Genomic DNA, 19,546 nt, shown 5'->3' with positions numbered 1-19,546 from the left:
GTTGCCCGCATTAGATCAGATTTTTGTGGTGCTCATTACCCACATGACCGTGCAGTAGAGGATACCATTGGCAGTTATAGATGCAAGCTCTTAGGTAATTTTCCCTTAGTCAACTGCTTGTGCTCCAGTGGAGTTTTCTCACTGTTGTGATTCACTTCCTGGTTAGGTACTCAGCTGAGCCTCTGAGGTTTCTCCTCAAGTCTTACCCATTAAGCCCCTCACAATTTACAACTTTTTCTTGTCCCTTAGCCATACCTGGTCCTTCTGGTCCCCTCCCTGTTACTGGCTGCAGTACTTCATTTGGCATCATGAATGGACAGTTGCCCACCATTTCTCCAGCCAACCTGATTGACATGGTCAGCTTGAGGCAATGTGGCAATTGCCTCTTGTACACTGACAACCATCTTCTCGGAATTCACACAAATTCATTATGTGAGAGATGCATCTGTATTAAGAATCTAGAATCTAGGCTGTATCACTTACAGATCAGTATAGTGGATATTAAGCAGGGTGTCAGCTCCCACCGGTCACCTCCTGCACCATCCACGTGTACAACACCTAAACCTACATATGCAAGAGGTTTTCACTAGAAGCCTGCCTAAAGATCAGAGACCTCCCAAACATAGCACACTTCACTTAATACATTCTCAGCAAATCATAGTACACATACAAACACATGCACCAGTGTCTCAACAAAAATGCCCCTACGGCAAAACACAAAATCAAATATTTTAGTTGTAGGTAACTCCATTGTGAAAAACACAGATGTTCCACTCACCAGGTTGGGTAAGGAAAAGGTCACAGGCAGCTGTCTGTCAGGTGCCAGGATCTGCCACATCACACATGCACTCTGGCCTCTCAACAACAGGCATTGTTATGACTGTGTCATAGTCCATGTTGGTGTGAATGACTTGAGACTTACCTCACTGGAATATATGAAGAGAGACATGGCTGAGCTCTCTGATTGTAGTGTATGGGTTGACCCCCAGCTGGGTGAGTATTTCAATTAATCCTGAGTGGGGGATTGTGTCAAAGGCCTTGGCCAAGCTTAGGTAGACCTTATGCACAGACTTGCCATCATCCAGGGCTTTTATGACGGTCTCTAAGAAGTCCACCAGGTTCAACAGGCAGGATCTCTCTTTCACAAACCAAATTGGGTTGTGTCAAGTGTTTGAAGAGAAAATACATACATTCAAAATAGGGGACTCCACCTCCACCAACAGACCTGTTACCAGTGGTGTTCCATAGGGATTGTTGCTGGTGCCCCTGTTGTTTGGAATCTACTTCTCAGAAGTACAGGCAAAAACAAAAGGTCTATGGCTGGCAAAGTTTGCTGTTGACTGCAAACTGGGAGCAGGCATTGAGTCTCCAGATGATGTCAACTTCTTATAAGAAGGACTTATGCAAACCAATGATTGATGCCAAAGTCATGGTCTTAAACTCAATATAAAAAATGCATTATCATCCTTTTTTTAAATTTCTCCAAGTCTTTTGGGTTTCTAATACCATGACAGGAATGGACCCCATTCCTAAGTCAAAGTATGATTAAAGTACATGAAATTAGTATTGTTTCAGTCTTTGATGTCAGCCAGTAGTGCTCATTGCAGCACTCGCAATGTGCCCAGTAATGACTCCTTCTACAGTTCATATGGAGTTACATGTTTTGGTAACATATCTAAATAAGACTGTAAATTCTTTTTTTATAAGACTCGTTGCTCCTACTACTATTGGGACTGTCTGGGTATCTTTCTTCCACGTTGCTCTTGTTTCTGCCTGCATATCCTGATATTTTATGACTTTGTCTCTCTCTGTACTCTTGTCTTCTTTTCTTGGACCACTATATCCGGTTTTCTAGCATCTATCTTTTGAACTGTTGGTAATGGATGATCCCAAGTGATGTAGACTTCTATGATGCTTTGTGGCTCATGTTTCCAGTATTTTTTGCAACTTCAGTACCATAATGTTTGCACAATCCGTAGTGCAACAGTCTTGCCACATTATTATGCCTTTCAGTATACAGCCTTCTGCCAGTGGTATGTCACAACCAGCAACGAGGTGTGCAACTGTTTCCAATTTGGTTTTACAAAACCTACATTTGTTTCTTCCACATGTTCAATGGAGTGTATAAACCAACATGTATCCAGCCCACTATTTTGGGCCTCCAATGTTAACCTTTCATCTCTTGGTTTGAATTCACCTCTCCTTAAGCATTCCTGCATTCATTCCTGATCAACATGAGGTTCTTCCAGAAGTTTTCTATACTTGTAACTATAGTTATGCTTTTTCCACATTTCTTGCCTGATCCTTCACTTTATATTCTTCTTTTGTTTTTTGGCACATTCAGTTGCTTCCTGATTTTTATCTACTTCTGGTTTGATTTGCATTCCTACTTGATGCCGATAAGCTTCTGCTAGATTAAGCAGCGAAGTCAGATTTATTCTCCTCATGTTTCAAAACTTTCACTAAGTTTGGGTCTTGTGAGGTCGGCAGATATATGTGGAATCCCACAATTGCAAATCTGTACATATAATCGATTTCAAGGAAACCCATCTATCCTTCGGAAAGGGGAATATATAATCTTGATATGCACTGATTTTATAAATCATTTGGTGAGCATGAAGCATCCTTCTTGTTTTCCTATCTAATCTATCCAAGACGTTTTGGGGCAAGTCATTCACTCCAAAACTGTAGGTTAGGACAGGAAGAGCAAATTGGTTTATAGCTTGGATTTTGTTCCTAGATGTCAGCACTGTTTTCAGGATTAATTTAAGTCTTCTGAAATATTCCTTACGAAGTTTTGTTTGCATTTGTTTCTGTTTTATTGTTGATCCTTCATCAATTCCCAAATATTTATACACTCCTTGCTGAAGTTTTTTTATATTGCATTCTTTTCCCAGCTGATGTTTTCCTGGCGTTGCAGTTTTCCTGTTTTAAAGGTTGCTTTTGCACATTTATCAAGACCAAATGACATTATTATATCATCTGAAAAGTTTTGACAAGATGCAGTTGTGCTTTCAGTTCCTCATCTGATGAGCTATACAGTTTTAAATCATCGACAAAGAGAAGGTGAGAAGTCTTTACACTTTGTTGTTTTCTAGGAGTCAGATTATAGCCATGTCCTAAGCTGTTGAGCAAACAGTTTAATGGATTAACGGCAAGGCAGAATAGTAACGGTGACAGAGAGTCACCCTGGAATATCCCCCTTTCAATTTTTATCCGTGGGAAAACAATTTGTCCTTTATCATAGCTTAATTGCAAAGTAGTCTGCCACTGTGTCATGGTCACTGTAATATAGTCGATTAGCGTGGCGTGTATCTTACAGATTTTTAAGCACTCTTTTATCCATGAATGAAGGATACTATCAAATGCTTTTTTGTAGTCAATCCATGCCATACTTGGATTCTTCCCATTTTTACAATTCACCACTATGGCTTTATTTAACAACAAATGATCCTTTGTTCCCTATGAGTTTCTTTATTGCCCTTTTGTTCAACTGCCATAATTGAGTTTTCTTCTAAGTGACTATAAACTCTGTCGGCATCAATTCCCATGTATAGTTTATACATCGTCGAAAGGCAAGTTATGGGTCTATAATTTTTAGGGTAGCTTGCAGGTTCACTCTTAAGTAGGAGCATTGTTTTTCCTGTTGTTAGCCAGGTTGGTGTCAGCTCTGGGTGCGCATGTAAATAATTCTTACTCATGGCTAAATCTTGTGGAAAGGTGTTAATACTTTTAACCAGAAGTTAGGTACTGCATCTGGCCTGGGGTTTTCCAATTAAAGGCTTTTCTTAACTTTGTTTCAATCTGACTCGCTGTTACTTCATCCCATTTCATATCCTGCACCTTTAAACTTCTTATTCTTTCTTTTACTTTTTCTGTCCATTTAGCATCTTTATGTTCCACAGGATCTTCATAGATATTTCTCCAAAGTGTATCTATTTCTTCTTTTTATGGCTTTCTTTCAATTCCTTTTACCTTATTTCCCAGTTCTCTAAAAAACCTTTTTGGGTCATCAATAAATTGCTTATTTTGCACTTTTCCTTTATGTTTATCTTCGTATCATCTAAGTTTTTCCACCTGTGCTGAAATTTTTAGTTTATTTGCGATAGTGCATGATAGATCCTGATCTGTTGTAATATTCCATATTGCTTTTATCACGTCTTTCTTAGTATTTTTGTTGGTCTATTCCCTTTTATATAGTCTTCTAACAGTGACACTTCTTGTCTTAATTGCTTTATAATTTTCTCTATTCGATATTTCCATAATGGTATTTGATTTCTCCTCTTCCTTTCCCTCAGTACCCTGTGTTCTTCTGGTGGAACTTTATCAGTTATTAATTTAGCTGAACAGTAATATATCCTATTTACTTCTGTTATATCTTATGGATCTCTGTGAATAGTCTTAATTACTGTGTTCATTTGTTTTGTCAGACTTCTGACTTTTTGGGTTTTATTAACCTTCTGCAGTCTATTTCTTTCATTGATCTTGATACATCTGGCCATGTGTATTAAATGAAGCAGTTCTTCTCTTAGCTCATTTTCTTCCAAACTGAGGGCACATCCCTTGTTTTCCATTTCCTGCGGGCATTCTATAGAAGGTTCTCTAGCATCTCCCCGTGACACAGTCTCCTCAATTTCATCCTGTGCCATCCATTGCTCTATCATATGGGAACTCACTGGTCTATCACTTCTCAACATTGACTACATCAGAGTTTCCACAGTTTCCTGTTCCTTCCCTTGCTGTCTAACTACAAGTGAACATTTCTACTGGTTTCCTGTGGAAGGCTCCAAATTATCTTCATATGGCACCTGACCAGTTGCTTCCTGTTCCACTGGTTTTCCCTTAATTTGGATATCCATTACTTTATCCTGTTGTGGTGCTTTTTGAATTAGATTTTCTACACTAAATCCTTCACTTTGCAAGTACTCCATAACCTCAGGTTTCTATTTCTTTAACTTCTCCATTACTAATCTCCTTTTCAACTTTTCCTCTTTGTCTTCTTATGTTTTGTATTGTAAAGTTTTCCATGTCCGGATTCCTTTGTCTGTATTTCTCTTCAAATATCTTTGGTGCTGCTCTTTTTGTGTTGATTAGTTTTGCTTTCTCCTTTGCATAAATATTACACCATATTAAATCTCCTTTTTTTCCCCATGTCCATATTTCTTCTTCAGATGTTTCCTGATCTCCTTGTTTCTCCCTGCTTTGGGGACTCACTCCATCCTGCTGTGATGTAACCTTTGTTAGATGTTCTCCATCAAATCCTTCACTTCGCAGGCACTCCATAATTTCAACTTCTATATTTTTAACTTCTGCTTTTACTGATCAACATTTCTACATTCCATCTTTGTAATATTATATTTTTTTATTGTGAAATTTTCCATATCCGGATGCCTTTGCCGATATTTCTCTTCAAATATCTTAGGGCTACTTTTTTGCATTGATTAATTTGGCTTTCTCCTTTGCATAAATATTGTACCATATCAAATCTCTCTTTCTTTCCCATGTCCATATTTCTTTTTTGTACTTTTCAAATATCTTTTGGTTTTGTTGTTTATATTTTCGCACTTCCTCAGATGCTTCTTTTTCCAAACAGATCAAGGTTTCGTGATCTATATGCTGTTTTTCAGAAATCTGTTGTATTAATGAACACAAATTATCATTTGAAGCTTCTTACAGTTTTTCTTGTGGAAGTATTTTTCTTTCCTCTAATTTCTCTCTTAATCATTTTGTATATATTGTGTCTGGAAATTCTGTTTTTTTTTACATAGTAGTAACAATACGTAATTTCTTTCTTATCCTCAATAGTCCACTTTATCATCTTTATGGCTTTTCTTTGGCCTATCAGTTTTTGTGATTTTTGTGGATTACTACTCCCTTTTACAATAGGGGGGTATCCTCCCCCTGGGCCAGGCCTGGCCCCACTGTAGTACTGTTTTCTTGTTTTGAGGATTCTGCACTGTCATCTTTTCCAGTTCTGGCACCAGTACACCTACCAGGATTGGGCACTTTTTTGTCCTGGGTCTTGTGCGCCCAGCTATCTTTTTTTTTGTTTTTAACTTATTTCTATCCATGATATATGTATATAAATACAGTCTATATGTCAGTGTCGCCTTGGTGAGGTTTTGTGAAAACGGGGTCCACCTCGTGAAGGTTCTCACCAAGACTTGAGGATGAATTCAGTTTCAGCACTACTACTCTCATTAGCATCCTCTTTGGCAAAGGCAATGTCCATGCAGATTACCATGTTAATAACACCACCCTAAGCTCTAAATCAGTGGTGAGAGATTTACGCACATAGGTTGACTGCAACCTTAGTTTTGATCACCATGTCTCCACAGCGGTAAGGAAGTCCTTCTAAATTGCTCACCTCATAAGCAAGGGCATAGCTTTCAGAACAAAAGAGGTTATAACCCCCTGTACTCTTTCTTCATCGGGTCAGTAATAGAGTACAATGCTCCCTTTGATGTATACCTAAACAGGCACCTGCAGCAACTGGAGAGACCTCAAAGATTCCTCAAAAATAAAATTCAGAGTATTCAGCACATACCTTATGTGGACAGACTGAAATCACTGTCACTGTACTTTGTATCATGTAGACTACTCAGAGGTGACCTATGCCTTGCATACAGAACAAACTCTGATCCTGCCTTAATAGAAATGCTGCACGTTCATAAGTCAGATGGTTCACATAATTCACTTGGTGTAGGGACCTTAACCTAGCATACAACATCAACAGGACTTGTTGGAGAGACAGGTATGTCTCCAAGAGGTTGCCTCTCCTCTGGATTAAACTTCCAGTGCAGGGGAAACAGAGTCCCTCAGTAACCCTTTTTAAGTGTAACTTGGGCGATTGGATGGGAAACTGCAAATTCACCCCAGGGGTTTCACCTGTGTCCCCTTTGGATAGGGGCATTTGGTGCTGATTTAGATCTACTTATAACATAGAACATATCTTTAGACCCTTAAGGGAACAAGGGTTGAACTTGACTAGGCTTGTAAGCATCCTAGGGCCCTTAGTCTAACAACCTCCTATGAACCTATGTGCCCGAGATGTTCATCGTGTTGCACTGCTGCAGTCATTACACTTGGGTTATCCTGCCGTCAGGCGGTCCCGCAGTTGGCCCGAGTTCCAAAGTCTTGGTCCGGCGTCAGTTGCTGTCGCTTCTTCCCTGACATCAGTGCGCCAGGGGTATATAAGATGCAGCCGACACCATTTTCTTCTGTCTTTCTTGCCGCGCGGTGCCTGAAGCAAAAGCAGTTCGCAAGTTCCGGTCGGCCGACTCCTGAGATTTTCATTCCGAATCTAGAACCAAAGTCTTCTACAAAGCTAAGTACCCCGTTGGGGAAACTTTTTCTTGCCTCAGACTGATGTCAGTAAAAGTTAATAATTGTATTTCTTGTGGGAAGGAAATACCTCATAAGGATTTCCATTCCTATTGTATCCCATGCCTAGGCCCAGAACACAATGTCACAGGTTGTCGGTTTTGTGCTAGGTTTAACAAGCGCACTATTAAAAGTCGGTTTGATTTTGCCCGACATTATTTTGGCAGAAAATTCAATTACACCATGCCGTCAGAACAACCGACGACCGGGTTACACAAAAAACGCAAAGACAAGGACAGGCATCCGAGGCCCAAAACTGATGACGAAGCCTCTTCTAGGCCAGTCGCCGGTTCTCTGGTTTTCAGCGAGGCGCCTTCCCAGCCCCTGACGACTGCTTCTTTGGAACCACAGGCTGACTCTGACTCCCACGTGGAGATGGCTGGGCCTTCAGATACACCAGACTTGCGGTCTACCGAGACTAACCCTTCAGAGGTCTCCGGAGTAGCTGAGTAACCCGCAACTTCAGAGAATGATTTCAGGCCTACTCAGTTAACCATTAAATCTTCTGCTAAATCTAAAACAAAGAAACAACTTCAGCATTCACCAGGACAGGCCTCCATGCCTAAGAAACAGATGCTCAAAATGGCCGAAGACTTAATTACTCTGATCAGGGGGTCCCACCCTCCTCCTGATAAAAGGCCTAGACAGGATGCAGACTATGACTTATCTCACCAGGTGTCCATCTCCTCAGATTCATCCTCAGACCAAGGATACTCTTTACCCCCTTATGAGGATTCTGATGCTGACGAATCAATTCCTTCAGCCTCTCCACCAGAGGACTACTCCTTTGGGGAAACCTTACATATCATGCGGGAGCATTTCCATTGGGAGGGCCAGGATTATTCAGAATCCAAGAAGAGGCTCAGAGATTTTCTTTTATTACCTCAACACAGACCCCTTGCTATTCCGCCAGTGTTTGATATTGTGGATAATGTGTATTCTGAATCCAGTTTAAATCCTAATTCTTTACCTCCTGCTCCAGTTAAGCCAGACAGATACCACAGAGTCCCTGACTCTCACAAATTCCTTTATAAAAGCCCTGTTGCTGACCCTGAAACTATTTCCCAGGGTCCCAAAGGGGTAAAGGCCTCTACAGCAAAAAATCTAGTCCCCTGACAGAGATTCCAGAGCATTAGACAGATGGGGGAAGAAAGTATATACATCTGCAACTTTAGGAATGAGGGCCTTAAATTGCCAGTTTCACATGCTTAGATATCAGCAATATTTGATGTCTCAGTTGAAACAAAAATGCTTCCAAATTCAGATCTTCCTAATTATAAGGAAATGCAGTATTTATTGCATGCAGCTGAACAAGTGGGAAAACATACTTTGCAATGTGGTTTTGATTCCTTAGAGGCCTCCTGTAGAGCAGCAGTTACAGGGTCTGTCATTAGAAGACATGCTTGGTTAAAAGAGCAGACTTTACCAGATTATGTTGTTGTTGTTGTGTCTTTCGGCTTTTCCCGGTTAGGGGTCGCCACAGCGGAACTCCGGTTCGCTAATGATTGGCAGTAGATTTTTACGTACTGGCTTGCCAGGCCTAACGCACAACCTTCAACGAAGGAACGCCCATTCACGCATGTCGCCACACAGAAGATGCTCTAACTGAGAATCGAACGGGCAACGTCTAACTGTGAGGCGATTATGTTAAAGCAAAATTATTGGATGCACCTTTGCAACAGGATGTTTTAGTTGGAGTTAAGGCAGAAGAGGTATTAAAGAAAATGGAGGATAAAGCAAAATCTATGCAAACGGTGAAGGATTTCTTACAGGTTCAGCCTCCTCGATTTAGCAGAAATTGGCCAACAAAGAATTGGTCCTTTCCAGTTTCAGACCGACCTCAAAGGGGCAGATACAGACTTCCAAGAGGCAGAGGTCAACCACAATGGGGTGCTTCAACCCAGAAAGAAGGGGAAGACAGGCCTCAGCCTTATAAAAAACAGCCCCAATGACTTCCCACTACAGCTGCCAAACATCTCTCTCTTGGCAGTCCCCTTGGGGGGAAAACTGGCACTTTTAAGTCACAATTGGCATATGATCACCAAAGGCAAATAGGTTCTCAATATTGTGTCTCAAGGTTACAGGTTCCACTTTCACACTCTGCCAAGGTTACAAGGAATGCCAAATCTGCCACCAAATCAATGGGCAGAGGCTCAAAGACAAATTACAGCACTCCTGGACATGAGAGCTATTCAAAAGGTACCAACACAGGAGCAAGGACAAGGATTTTCTCAAGACTCTTAGTGGTTCCCAGAAAGGACAAAGCCCGGAGGCCCATTCTGGATCTTTCTTCTCTAAATACTTACCTGGATGTTCCAAAATTCAAAATGTTAACACTACAGCAGCTTCTTCCCATGCTGAGCAAGAAAGCGTGGCTCGTAACTTTGGACCTCAAGGAGGCATACCTGCATGTCCCTGTCAGACAAAATTGCAGACGATACCTCAGATTCTTAGCAGGTTCAATGCATTACCAATTCTCTGCACTGCCCTTTGGCTTATCTACTGTGCCCAGGGTCTTTACAAAATGCCTGGCACCAGTAATTGCATTTTGCAGACAAAAAGGAATTCAAATTTACCCATACTTGGATAACTGCCTTATTCAAGCAGAGAGCAAATACATTCTTCTAAAGCATTTGACATTTGTACAAGACTGCTAATTTGCCTAGGGTACACAGTAAACTAGTGCCCTCAGAAGAGATAATATTCCAGGGTGCCAGCTTAAATACAACGGCCCAGATGGCTTATCTCACGCCAGACAAGCAAGGACAACTGACTCAATATTTTCAATCGATGGCAACAAAAACCCAACTCCCTGCAAGAAAAATTCTGCAGGCCTTGAGTTACATCTCACCTTGCATACTACTAATTCCATATGCCAAACTGCATATGAGGAAACTACAATGGTAACTAAAGAGTGTCTGGTCTCAACACTGTCACAGTTTAGAAACAGTAGTACCACTTATTCCTTGCCTTCAACAGGAGTTTCGATGGTGGGCTCAAGCCTGTCACCTCAACAAGGGACAGCCTTTCACTCAACCCACAGCCAGGCAAACACTGACAACAGATGCTTCAGATTACGCCTGGGGAGCACAAATGGCAGGAAAATGTATTCAGGGCAAGTGGCCCGCAGAACAAAGGCATCTTCACATCAATCAAAAAGAGATGCTAGCTGTACAAAATGCCCTTATAGCTTTCAAGGACCTTCTGCATCCAGGACAACTGCTACTAAAGACGGACAACACCCCAGTTATGTGGTACATAAGCAACGGGGCACTCATTCATATCCCCTCTGCAGACAAGCCATGACCTTGTGGAACACAGCTATAACCTGTCAAGTTCATCTGCAAGCACAATTCCTGCCAGGAGAGAAAAACACAGTGACAGACGACTTAAGCAGAAACATCATGGATCTGCACAAGTGGAAATTACATCCACAAATGTTCAGGATGATAACACAAAAATGGTGGAGCCCGGACATAGATCTGTTCGCATCCCCAATGAATTGCCAGCTACAGAAATTCTGCACAAGGACTTACCACCCACAAGCATGGAAAGTGGACGCCCTCTCATTCAGTTGGAAAAACCTACAAGTATAAGCTTTCCCACCACTACCTCTCCTTTCAAAGATACTCATAAAAGCCAGACAAGAAAAGCCAAAGATGATCCTGATTGCCCCAGACTGGCCATGCCAGCACTGGTACCCAATCTTAAAGAACTTAGCACAAGGTCCACTATGGATTTTGCCTCAAATCCCACAACTTCTGACTCAGCAAAACAATCAGATACTTCACGGCCAGCTCAAGACTTTAAACCTGGCTGCATGGCAGATTCCTTAGTCAAGCATTGCCATCTGCCTCTTTACTCTAAATCCAGAGCTGGCTTTGCCACTGCAGTCCTGCAGGGCCTTATAGCCACCCCTAATGCCTTATAGAACCAGCCACCTTACCTCAGCTTTGGGATTCTACCCAAGTGTAATGACTGCAGCAGTGTAACACGATGAACATAGTACAGTTTTGTACCTACAATAAATGTAGATGTTTGAGTGTATACACTGCTGCAGTCCAGGTTACCCTCCCTCCTTCCCATCTTACTTGCTGGTACTTACCCAAGCCTTCTACCCTTTGTTACCTATGGGGAGTATTTGCTAGTAACTGAAAGTTTTTGATTGCTTTTCTTATGTATGTTTTACTAGCAATTTACATTGCCTACCTTTTTGGGGGCACCTGACATCTGGGGCAAGAAAAACTGAAGAAAATGTCGTCGGCTGCATCTTCTATACCCCTGGTGCACTGACATCAGGGAAGAAGCGACTGCAACCGACGCCAGACCAAGACTTTGGAACTCGGGCCGACTGCGGGACTGCCTGACGGCAGGATAACCCAAATGTAATGACTGCAGCAGTGTATGCACTTGAACATCTACATTTATGGTAGTTACAAAACTGTACTTTTAGGTGGGCAAAAATTTTAATCATTGTACATTCAAATCTTGAGAAGTGTAGCCAGAATACTACAGGAGTAGCTGCATAAGTTCATAGATTAGTACTTGGCTAACTGGCTTTGTGGACCCTTTTAAGCCTACCCAATTACTCCCATGTCAAACTCAAACACTGTACTGTCCTTAACCATTATGCCAACCTCCCATTGTGTCACATTTAGTGAACTCTCCCCACAGGTCCTTCCCAACAGTCTTCCCAGTACTACTGGCTGGAATGCTTTTTATTTATGCATACTGTAGGCAAGCTAATATTCTGTGGATGGACTCCCAGACTTCCAAATGCAAAGTAAGATCAGATGATGTGGTGCTGCTTTGTCAGTGGAAGTCTTAACAATATTTTAAATATTCAGTTTATTTATTTTTGAATAAATGGTCAGAGTAGCATGTAAAAATAACCTATTTAAATATCTTGTTTTATATTTCCCTGTGTTGTTTTACTTTATATTCTTTCAAAACTCTTTACCCATGATTTATTCTATGCTTATTTGTTTAAAAAGTAATGCATTACAACTTGCTTTCTTAAATTTGTTTTTCTCCTATATTGTTTTTACCCCCGTGCTTGCCATCCATCAACTCTTCCCTTCTTGGCACCAGGAATTTCATCTAGTGTCAGGATGACAGCTGTTCTGAAGGAGAAGGGAGTGCTATTCAGTCAGCCGTGAAGGTGCTTTGTACCCTCACTGTCATCCCAGCAATGGGGACGTTGGTAATGGCCCTAACCCTACCCCTTGAGGGGGGAAATGTGATTTGTGGTGCTGTCAAGACCCAAAGTGGATTTCACTTGCAAGTGTACACTTCTGCACATCCAAGCTGAAATTTACCACCAGCTGGTAATTTGGTGAGCCTAATGTTTCACCCAGGCCACACATCTGCATTACTATTCCATCGCTGAGATTTTGGCTCGGTGCACAGCTGGCTGTGTTCCCACCCTTTCCCCCAGGATGGCCACATCTGTCCTCCCTGCCAGTTCTGTCTGGAGCTCATTCAATTAATGGAACTTGGGCCACCTGAGCTGCCGTACCAGAGTCCTTCTTAGCTGTAGTTTTATGTCGAACTTTGTCTTTTCGTAGTAGTATTGCTACGGCTTTGAAAGCACAGAGTTTTGCAGACATTAGTCTGCTTTCTTGTAAGCCATTTCTTAATCAGGCTTCTTGTGGAGCACATTAGTTTTAATGTTCAGGTTTATGAATGGGAAGTCATCTGGGAATTTATACGCGTGTGTGTGTATACATTTTTTCCCTAAAAATGCTGTACTTTTGCTTGAAGAAATTAAGATTTTTGCCTTTATGCTATTACTCTAAATTTTGTACAGAAGCAAAAAAAGGCATCATATTTAAATGTGACCTAAGAAATGTAATGTTTTGACATAAATAAAGCTAGTGAAAGAAAATAGCTTGCTTATATTAATTTGCTGAAAATGTATATATCTTACACATAAAGAGTTAATGTTAACGTTACGTGCTTTCCTTTAGGTTTCTATTCAGAAGCAGGATTCTGATATTGGGGATCTTGGTACTGTCAGTCTTTTTAAGAGGCCTGTTCCAAAGTCAAAACCAGGTAATTGAACTCTTCTGTTTTTCACTTGCTGTGTGTAATGTTTTAAAGTAGTTGCTGTAGGAAAAAACAATAATGTGCCATTTTTTCTTGTTTTCGTGGCTTTTTTTTTCAACTGAATATTACTGTAATTTATTAGCTTTGTATGGTGTAAACTCTTTCCCCCTAAGGGAGCTCTGGCCAAATTCGCCTACTTGCGAAGGCATTATTGTCTGGACATTTTGTGTAGAGCTGGAGTAGGTTGTGCTATGGTTATCTGTTTTTCCTTCATGGTCTATTTTTCTCATTTACTTTGGTTTTCTTTTAGAGTCCTTTTACGAGTAACACTTTTTTTTGTCTTGATTATATACCGTTGCAGTACATCTTTTATTAAGTGCTTCCACATGACTTTTTCTACTTGTGGTTCATGTTGACTGAGAAGGTGGGACTATGGCAGTCATGAGAGATATTTACTGTTACACTGCTTCTTTTTTCTCTCTTTTGGCCTCTCTTTCGACATTGTAGCCTCCAGGAATCTTCCCATTTGCCTAAACTGCTAATTTGTTCTCTTGTAGCAATGAGAGCTGTTTGATATGTCACACTTGCCACACTGTAGACTACCCTTTATTAAGGGAATGGTGACCCACCTGTAGCCTCTCTCCCTTTTTTGAAGTTACTACAGTTGCATATTTCCATACATCTGCACTCCTTTTCAACTTGCTTTATCCACATTGAGGTAGAGTCATTGCTTTTATGGTGTATATTATGGGAAATGTTTATGCTCTTCACCTGCTTCAGAAGATGCGGCCATCAGCTGTTGTTGCCTACATCCTCCTGGTCTTTCTTTTTCTTTGATGTATCTGGACCCTGTACTTATACCATGGGGTTTGCTACATTTTCATGTTTCAACAGCATCATTGTTGGTATGCTGCTTTGCCTTCCCTGTCTCTGTGGAAAAATGTTTTGAGACTGGGAAACCTTGTCAGCTTTGTGGATGTTTCTTCTGTAGGATACTGTTTCTCCTTTTCATTTGATGTTTTGCTGGAATCAGCTGTAAGCTGGAGAAATGCTGTCACTTTGAAGACGCACAGAAGGCAGGTGTGCCTTCTGATACGTTGTCCTGCTGAAACGGGGGCAGCTCTTTTGGCTGTAGCTGCATTAGACTGTGCCCCCAGAGCACCACCCGGCTGCAAGCGCTTTTACTTTTAGTACTTTTTATGACATCTTTTGGTGAAGTAATTATCCATTATAAATATCCCTTATTTTAGATCCAGCTCCTAATTCCTTCTTTCTCATTTCATGTGAGTTGCGTTATTGTTTATGTCTACCTTTTATTTGTGCATGGCTCTGATCAATTTTTGACTGTTTGACAAGTGCCAAAGCTTCCTTTAAAACTTTTTGATTTCTGCTTCAATTTTTGATGTAAACAAATTACAAACTTACTAGTTGATTGGCTGCTCTGAATAGTTTTTAAAGTTACTGAATTTACTCTTGCCCTTGTTGTCTGAGTAGAGGCTGAATACAGTCCACAAACCATCCCACTTAGCTGGTAGATGTTAAATAAGTGATATGTGTTGACATACATTGTATTTTGTTATACATATAGTTATGTTCTGCATTAGAATCAATTTAATTGAGTAATGGCCTTAGGGTTCTACATTTCCCAAGACATTTTCTTTGGGTTATCATTCTTGTTTGTTCTATTTTAGTGTTAATACTGCTTTCTATTGTTATAGTTAGGTCTGATCACTTTGTTGTGCCCTATTATTTTCCTGTTAAAGGGGCAGCTGTAGTAAATGGACAGTTGCACAAAGGGTGACATTTTTGTGGCTCCTACCTTTTAACCTTTGCTTATTGGATTAATAGACATTTTAGTATGATACAGTCCTGTTAACTAAACAAACATGAACAGTTTTATGGCAACGGATTTGAATTTCATGAGGTGCTATGCTATAGAATCCTTTTGAGGTAGTAATTCCCTTTGAGCACTAGCTGTAGGTTATTCTGACTTGAGGTTTGGCATGTTGGCACACTCAGCACAGTATGGTGATTATCTATGTTGTCCATGGCAAGTTCTTTCATCCATAGACATAACAGAGGTCATGATATGTCATGGCTAGTTGTGATCTTTGAATCTTAGTTACAGATTTTTGTTAGTGTGCCATAATGCTCTTGCTTGTTCTTTGAGATGCCTTTGACTACCAGGATTCTGCAGTGGACACTATAGTTTTAATAGGCTTCACACTTGGACAGTCAAACTCATTTGGTGCTGTTAAGCAGGTACTGTTATTGTGCAGAATATGGCGTATTCCTTGAAAAAAAAATTGTGTGTGTGTATGTGTGCATGCATGTGTGTATATGTATGTGTGTGTGTGTGTGTGTGTGTGTGTGTGTGTGTGTGTGTGTGTGTGTGTGTATATATATATATATATGTGTGTGTGTGTGTGTGTGTGTGTGTGTATAACTACCGAAAGACCACTTACCTGAATTCCATTTTGCCAAGATGACTTTAACGAAACCTTGAAAAACCGAAGTCATGAAGTACTGAAGTTCTTTCACAGGAAATGAACCACTTGGCCACCAGGGTGAACTTTACTCTTTTCCCCTGCATAGTGCGATCTCTGAGTTGGTATATTTATGGGTGTGTAGGGGTGGTGAAGCCCCCCTCTTGGGTGGGTTTAATTTTTGTGGGTTTTATTATTTTAACCTGGTGGCCAAGTGGTTCGTTTCCCGGTGAAAGAAACTTGGTGCTTAGTGGTTTCAGAATTTTAAGGTTTTGTTGAAGTCTTGTCATTGGAAACGGATTCGGGTAAGTGGTCTTTTGGTTAATGAACATAGACCCAAGGGGTGTGTGTGTGTGTGTGTGTGTGTGTGCATATATATATATATATATATATATATATATATATATATATATATATATAGCTTTTATATTAGAAGTTGGAATGCACTGTCCGAACACCGTTACATCGAACTGGGAAGATCGAAATGTCAAAATAACGAAGCCATGGAACACCAAATTTTTTCCCAGGGAAAAAATTAGGTGGGCCGTTTCCTCAGCTTTGCTATTTTCCCCACTGTGGTGCGATCTCGCAGTTCTATTTAAGTAGGGGGTGTGGGGGGCGAAGCCCCCCAACGTTAGGAACATTTTATAGTGTACGTGTGTTTTTTTGGTTTTGTACCGGAACAACGATTTTTTTTTTCCTGGGGAAAAAAAATTGCTGTTCTGAATGTTCGAAGTTATTGCATTTTGAACTTCCGGGTTCGACATTTACGTAGTCAAACTCATTGCAGTTTGACTATGTGATATAGACCCATATATATATATATATATATATATATAAAATATATACATATATATATATATATATATATATATATATATATATATATATATATATACATACACTCTTGTCTTCTGTTTGTCGAAAGTACACTTAATCGACAAACAGAAGGCCGAGTCCACTTCCGCGAAAGTGCACTTTCGTAAAAGCCAGTTCACTGAATTGAGTTACAGTAGGGATAAGGGAATATATCCTTTTTCCCACTGTAGTATGATCTCGGAGTTAGTATATTTAAGTAGGGGGTGGCGCAGCCCCTCACATGGGGGGGTACATGCTTGCCCCCCTGCATAAATGTGATTTAGTGTTTTGTTTTTTTATTTTTTGTTTGTTTTTCTTGTTATTTTGTGTTTCGCGGAAGTGCATTTTCGACAGAGTGCACTTTCGCAAAAGTGAGTTTAACGGTTTACATTTCGATGAAACATAATTTCGATGGATCAACATAGATCTGCATTTGTATATCTATATATATATATATATATATATATATATATATATATATATATATATATATATATATATATGTTGCATTGCCAAAGATGCTCTGCATTTGTCCTTGCTAGGCTTTTGAATATTGGCTAAAACACTGTCCTACCCCATAGTACAATGCTAAACTAACAAATTTCCAGCTTGGTAAAAAATCAGCCCAAAGGGATCTAAAGGTGTTACTACTGAATGCCAGAAGCCTGAACAAGAAATTTCATCCATCCAAGCTCTCCTCACCTTGGAAAATTCAGACATCTGTGCACTTAACAGAGGCGTGGTTTAAAACCATGGAGAGCACCATGGCAAGGCTGGGTTGCAATGCCTTCCTTAGACCAACTAGTGCATAGGCAAGGGACTAAAGGAGGAAGTGTATCAATGTACAACAAAAACAAGCACGTAAAATTTGGTCAAACAGGATGATGCATGTGATCTTCTTTCTATCCAAATTATATTAGGTGAAGTCCCATATCATATCCTTGTAAGCTGTAGATCACTGTCTGTGACCCATGAAACCCATAGGTAATACTTAAGACCTACTGGAGACAACATTCCTCCTAATACCATATTTATGGTGGACTTTAACTATCCCTGTATACACTGGGAATCCTACACAATCCCAAACTTGCAGGTCCAAGGATTCCTGGACTTTGTAATCACAAACACTTTGGAACATTTGGTCCGTATGCTAACATACTGGATCTGGTCCTCATAAATGTTGGAGATTGCTGCCTCCCACCCTCCCCTATGTAATGTCTTCTTTGGCAAGGTCAGACCAAAAAGCTGTCTCCTTCAAAATGAACATCTTCCTCTTGCAGTGGTGGAGTCAGTCAGCATGCAGCCTTTTAGTATTCCGCACCTCCTAGAAATGCACATTCCTTTTACCTTCATTACTTCTTAGAACATGAATCCCTCAGTGGTCTGTAGGTCTTTTTATGCATTTTCTTCGGTCCAGTCATTCCATGTCTCCTGGTCAGATCCAGTCTTTTAGGATACCCTTACCCTTGATAGGTTTCTATTGTTCAAGATAGGCATGGTTTCTTCTTCTGAGGAACCATGTCATTCATTGTCAGTTGCATCTTCCCTGTTCCAAGAAAGAGTCTGAATAATGGCTCATTAACAACATGGGCCCTTCAATTTTCAATGTAGCCAAGTTGCATTCCAGACTGTGCTTCATTTTCCTATATCAAGTCATTCTGCACACACACACTTCATTATCATAATTCCTTTGGTTTCTACTGTAACCGAGTTGCGTTCCTGTTCTGGACAAATTTCCATTTTCAGGGGTTAGAAGGCAGCCGCATAAAATTGAGATTTTTTTTGTTTAATTAAGTGTACAGTCCTGGGACAACAAGATCCTTTTTTGTGTTCTAGCTTTGATACTAGAGTGTTTATCAGAGTTGCTTGATGGATTTGGGCCATTCTGCTGTGAAGTCCACTTGGCATCTGTTTCCAGTTTTCTTATTGGAGGACAGTATGCCAGTTTGATGGTTATTAACATCTGTAAGAACTTTTTGGAAGGGATATTTCTACTTTTACCTCTATTGTGACTTTTGTTGCCTATGTGGGGCATCTTTTTTATGTTGGAGAAGCTCATATAGCCCTCACTTTGACCCACCTGATACTCCAACTAGAAGTAACTGTACTGGAGAACTGGTTTTCTTGGTTAATGTTACTCATTCTAGGCGCATTTTGTTATCTCAAGATTAGACAGCTCTTCCTGTTTGAAAAGGAAGGGGTTAGAATTTCCTAACATACGTATCCCCCTTTGGACCATGTTCATCCTAGTCTGTCAGTTTTTTTTCTGTATTCCGGTATTTAATTTCTGGAGAGTCCCTGTTTTACATCATGGGTAGTCAGAGATACAACTCCTATCAGGAAGATGCCCAGCTCTTTGTTCCTTTTTCAGAATTTTACTAAACTGTGCCTTTCCAAAGGGTTGTTTAATTGCTTATTGTTTTAGTTCAAAAAGTATGGTTAAATATGGACTGGCATTCCTACCTGGAGTGGTCCTTGCCTTATGCTTATTGTTTGCTATAGTCTGAATCAGCTTCATATGGCCCAGCATTTGAATAAAGCAGATACTGAATATGAATGAGAAATAAAAGACTTCATAAGGTACATTCTGAGTCATTATACTAGGACATTTTCCACCTCAGTAGCATTTTCCTGCATTGTCTCCATAGTAGATGTATGTACAGCAGCAGCTTCTTGATCTACCATGCATACCTTTGTAAAGTACTATATTTGAAAGGGATTCCTTTTCCATATCTTTGAGATCACATTTATCAGAGGGATGTATCTATAGC

General features: G+C 40.3%; 1 protein-coding gene across 1 annotated transcript in view; it reads left to right on the top strand.

Annotated features, from left to right (window-relative positions):
• Window positions 1-19,546, top strand: part of MED17 (mediator complex subunit 17) — a 717,849-nt gene that overhangs the window by 294,025 nt on the left and 404,278 nt on the right. Inside the window, exon 5 of the mRNA XM_044072197.1 lies at window positions 13,353-13,437. Coding sequence (XP_043928132.1) covers window positions 13,353-13,437 — 85 coding nt within the window. The remainder of the gene's footprint in view (window positions 1-13,352; window positions 13,438-19,546) is intronic.

Source organism: Protopterus annectens, chromosome 5.part0 (genome assembly GCF_019279795.1).
Source record: "Protopterus annectens isolate FY-2018-M chromosome 5.part0, PAN1.0, whole genome shotgun sequence".
NCBI lineage: Eukaryota > Metazoa > Chordata > Ceratodontiformes > Protopteridae > Protopterus > Protopterus annectens.
Note: the sequence above shows the minus strand (reverse complement) of the source record. Positions and strands in the feature narration are given on the sequence as shown.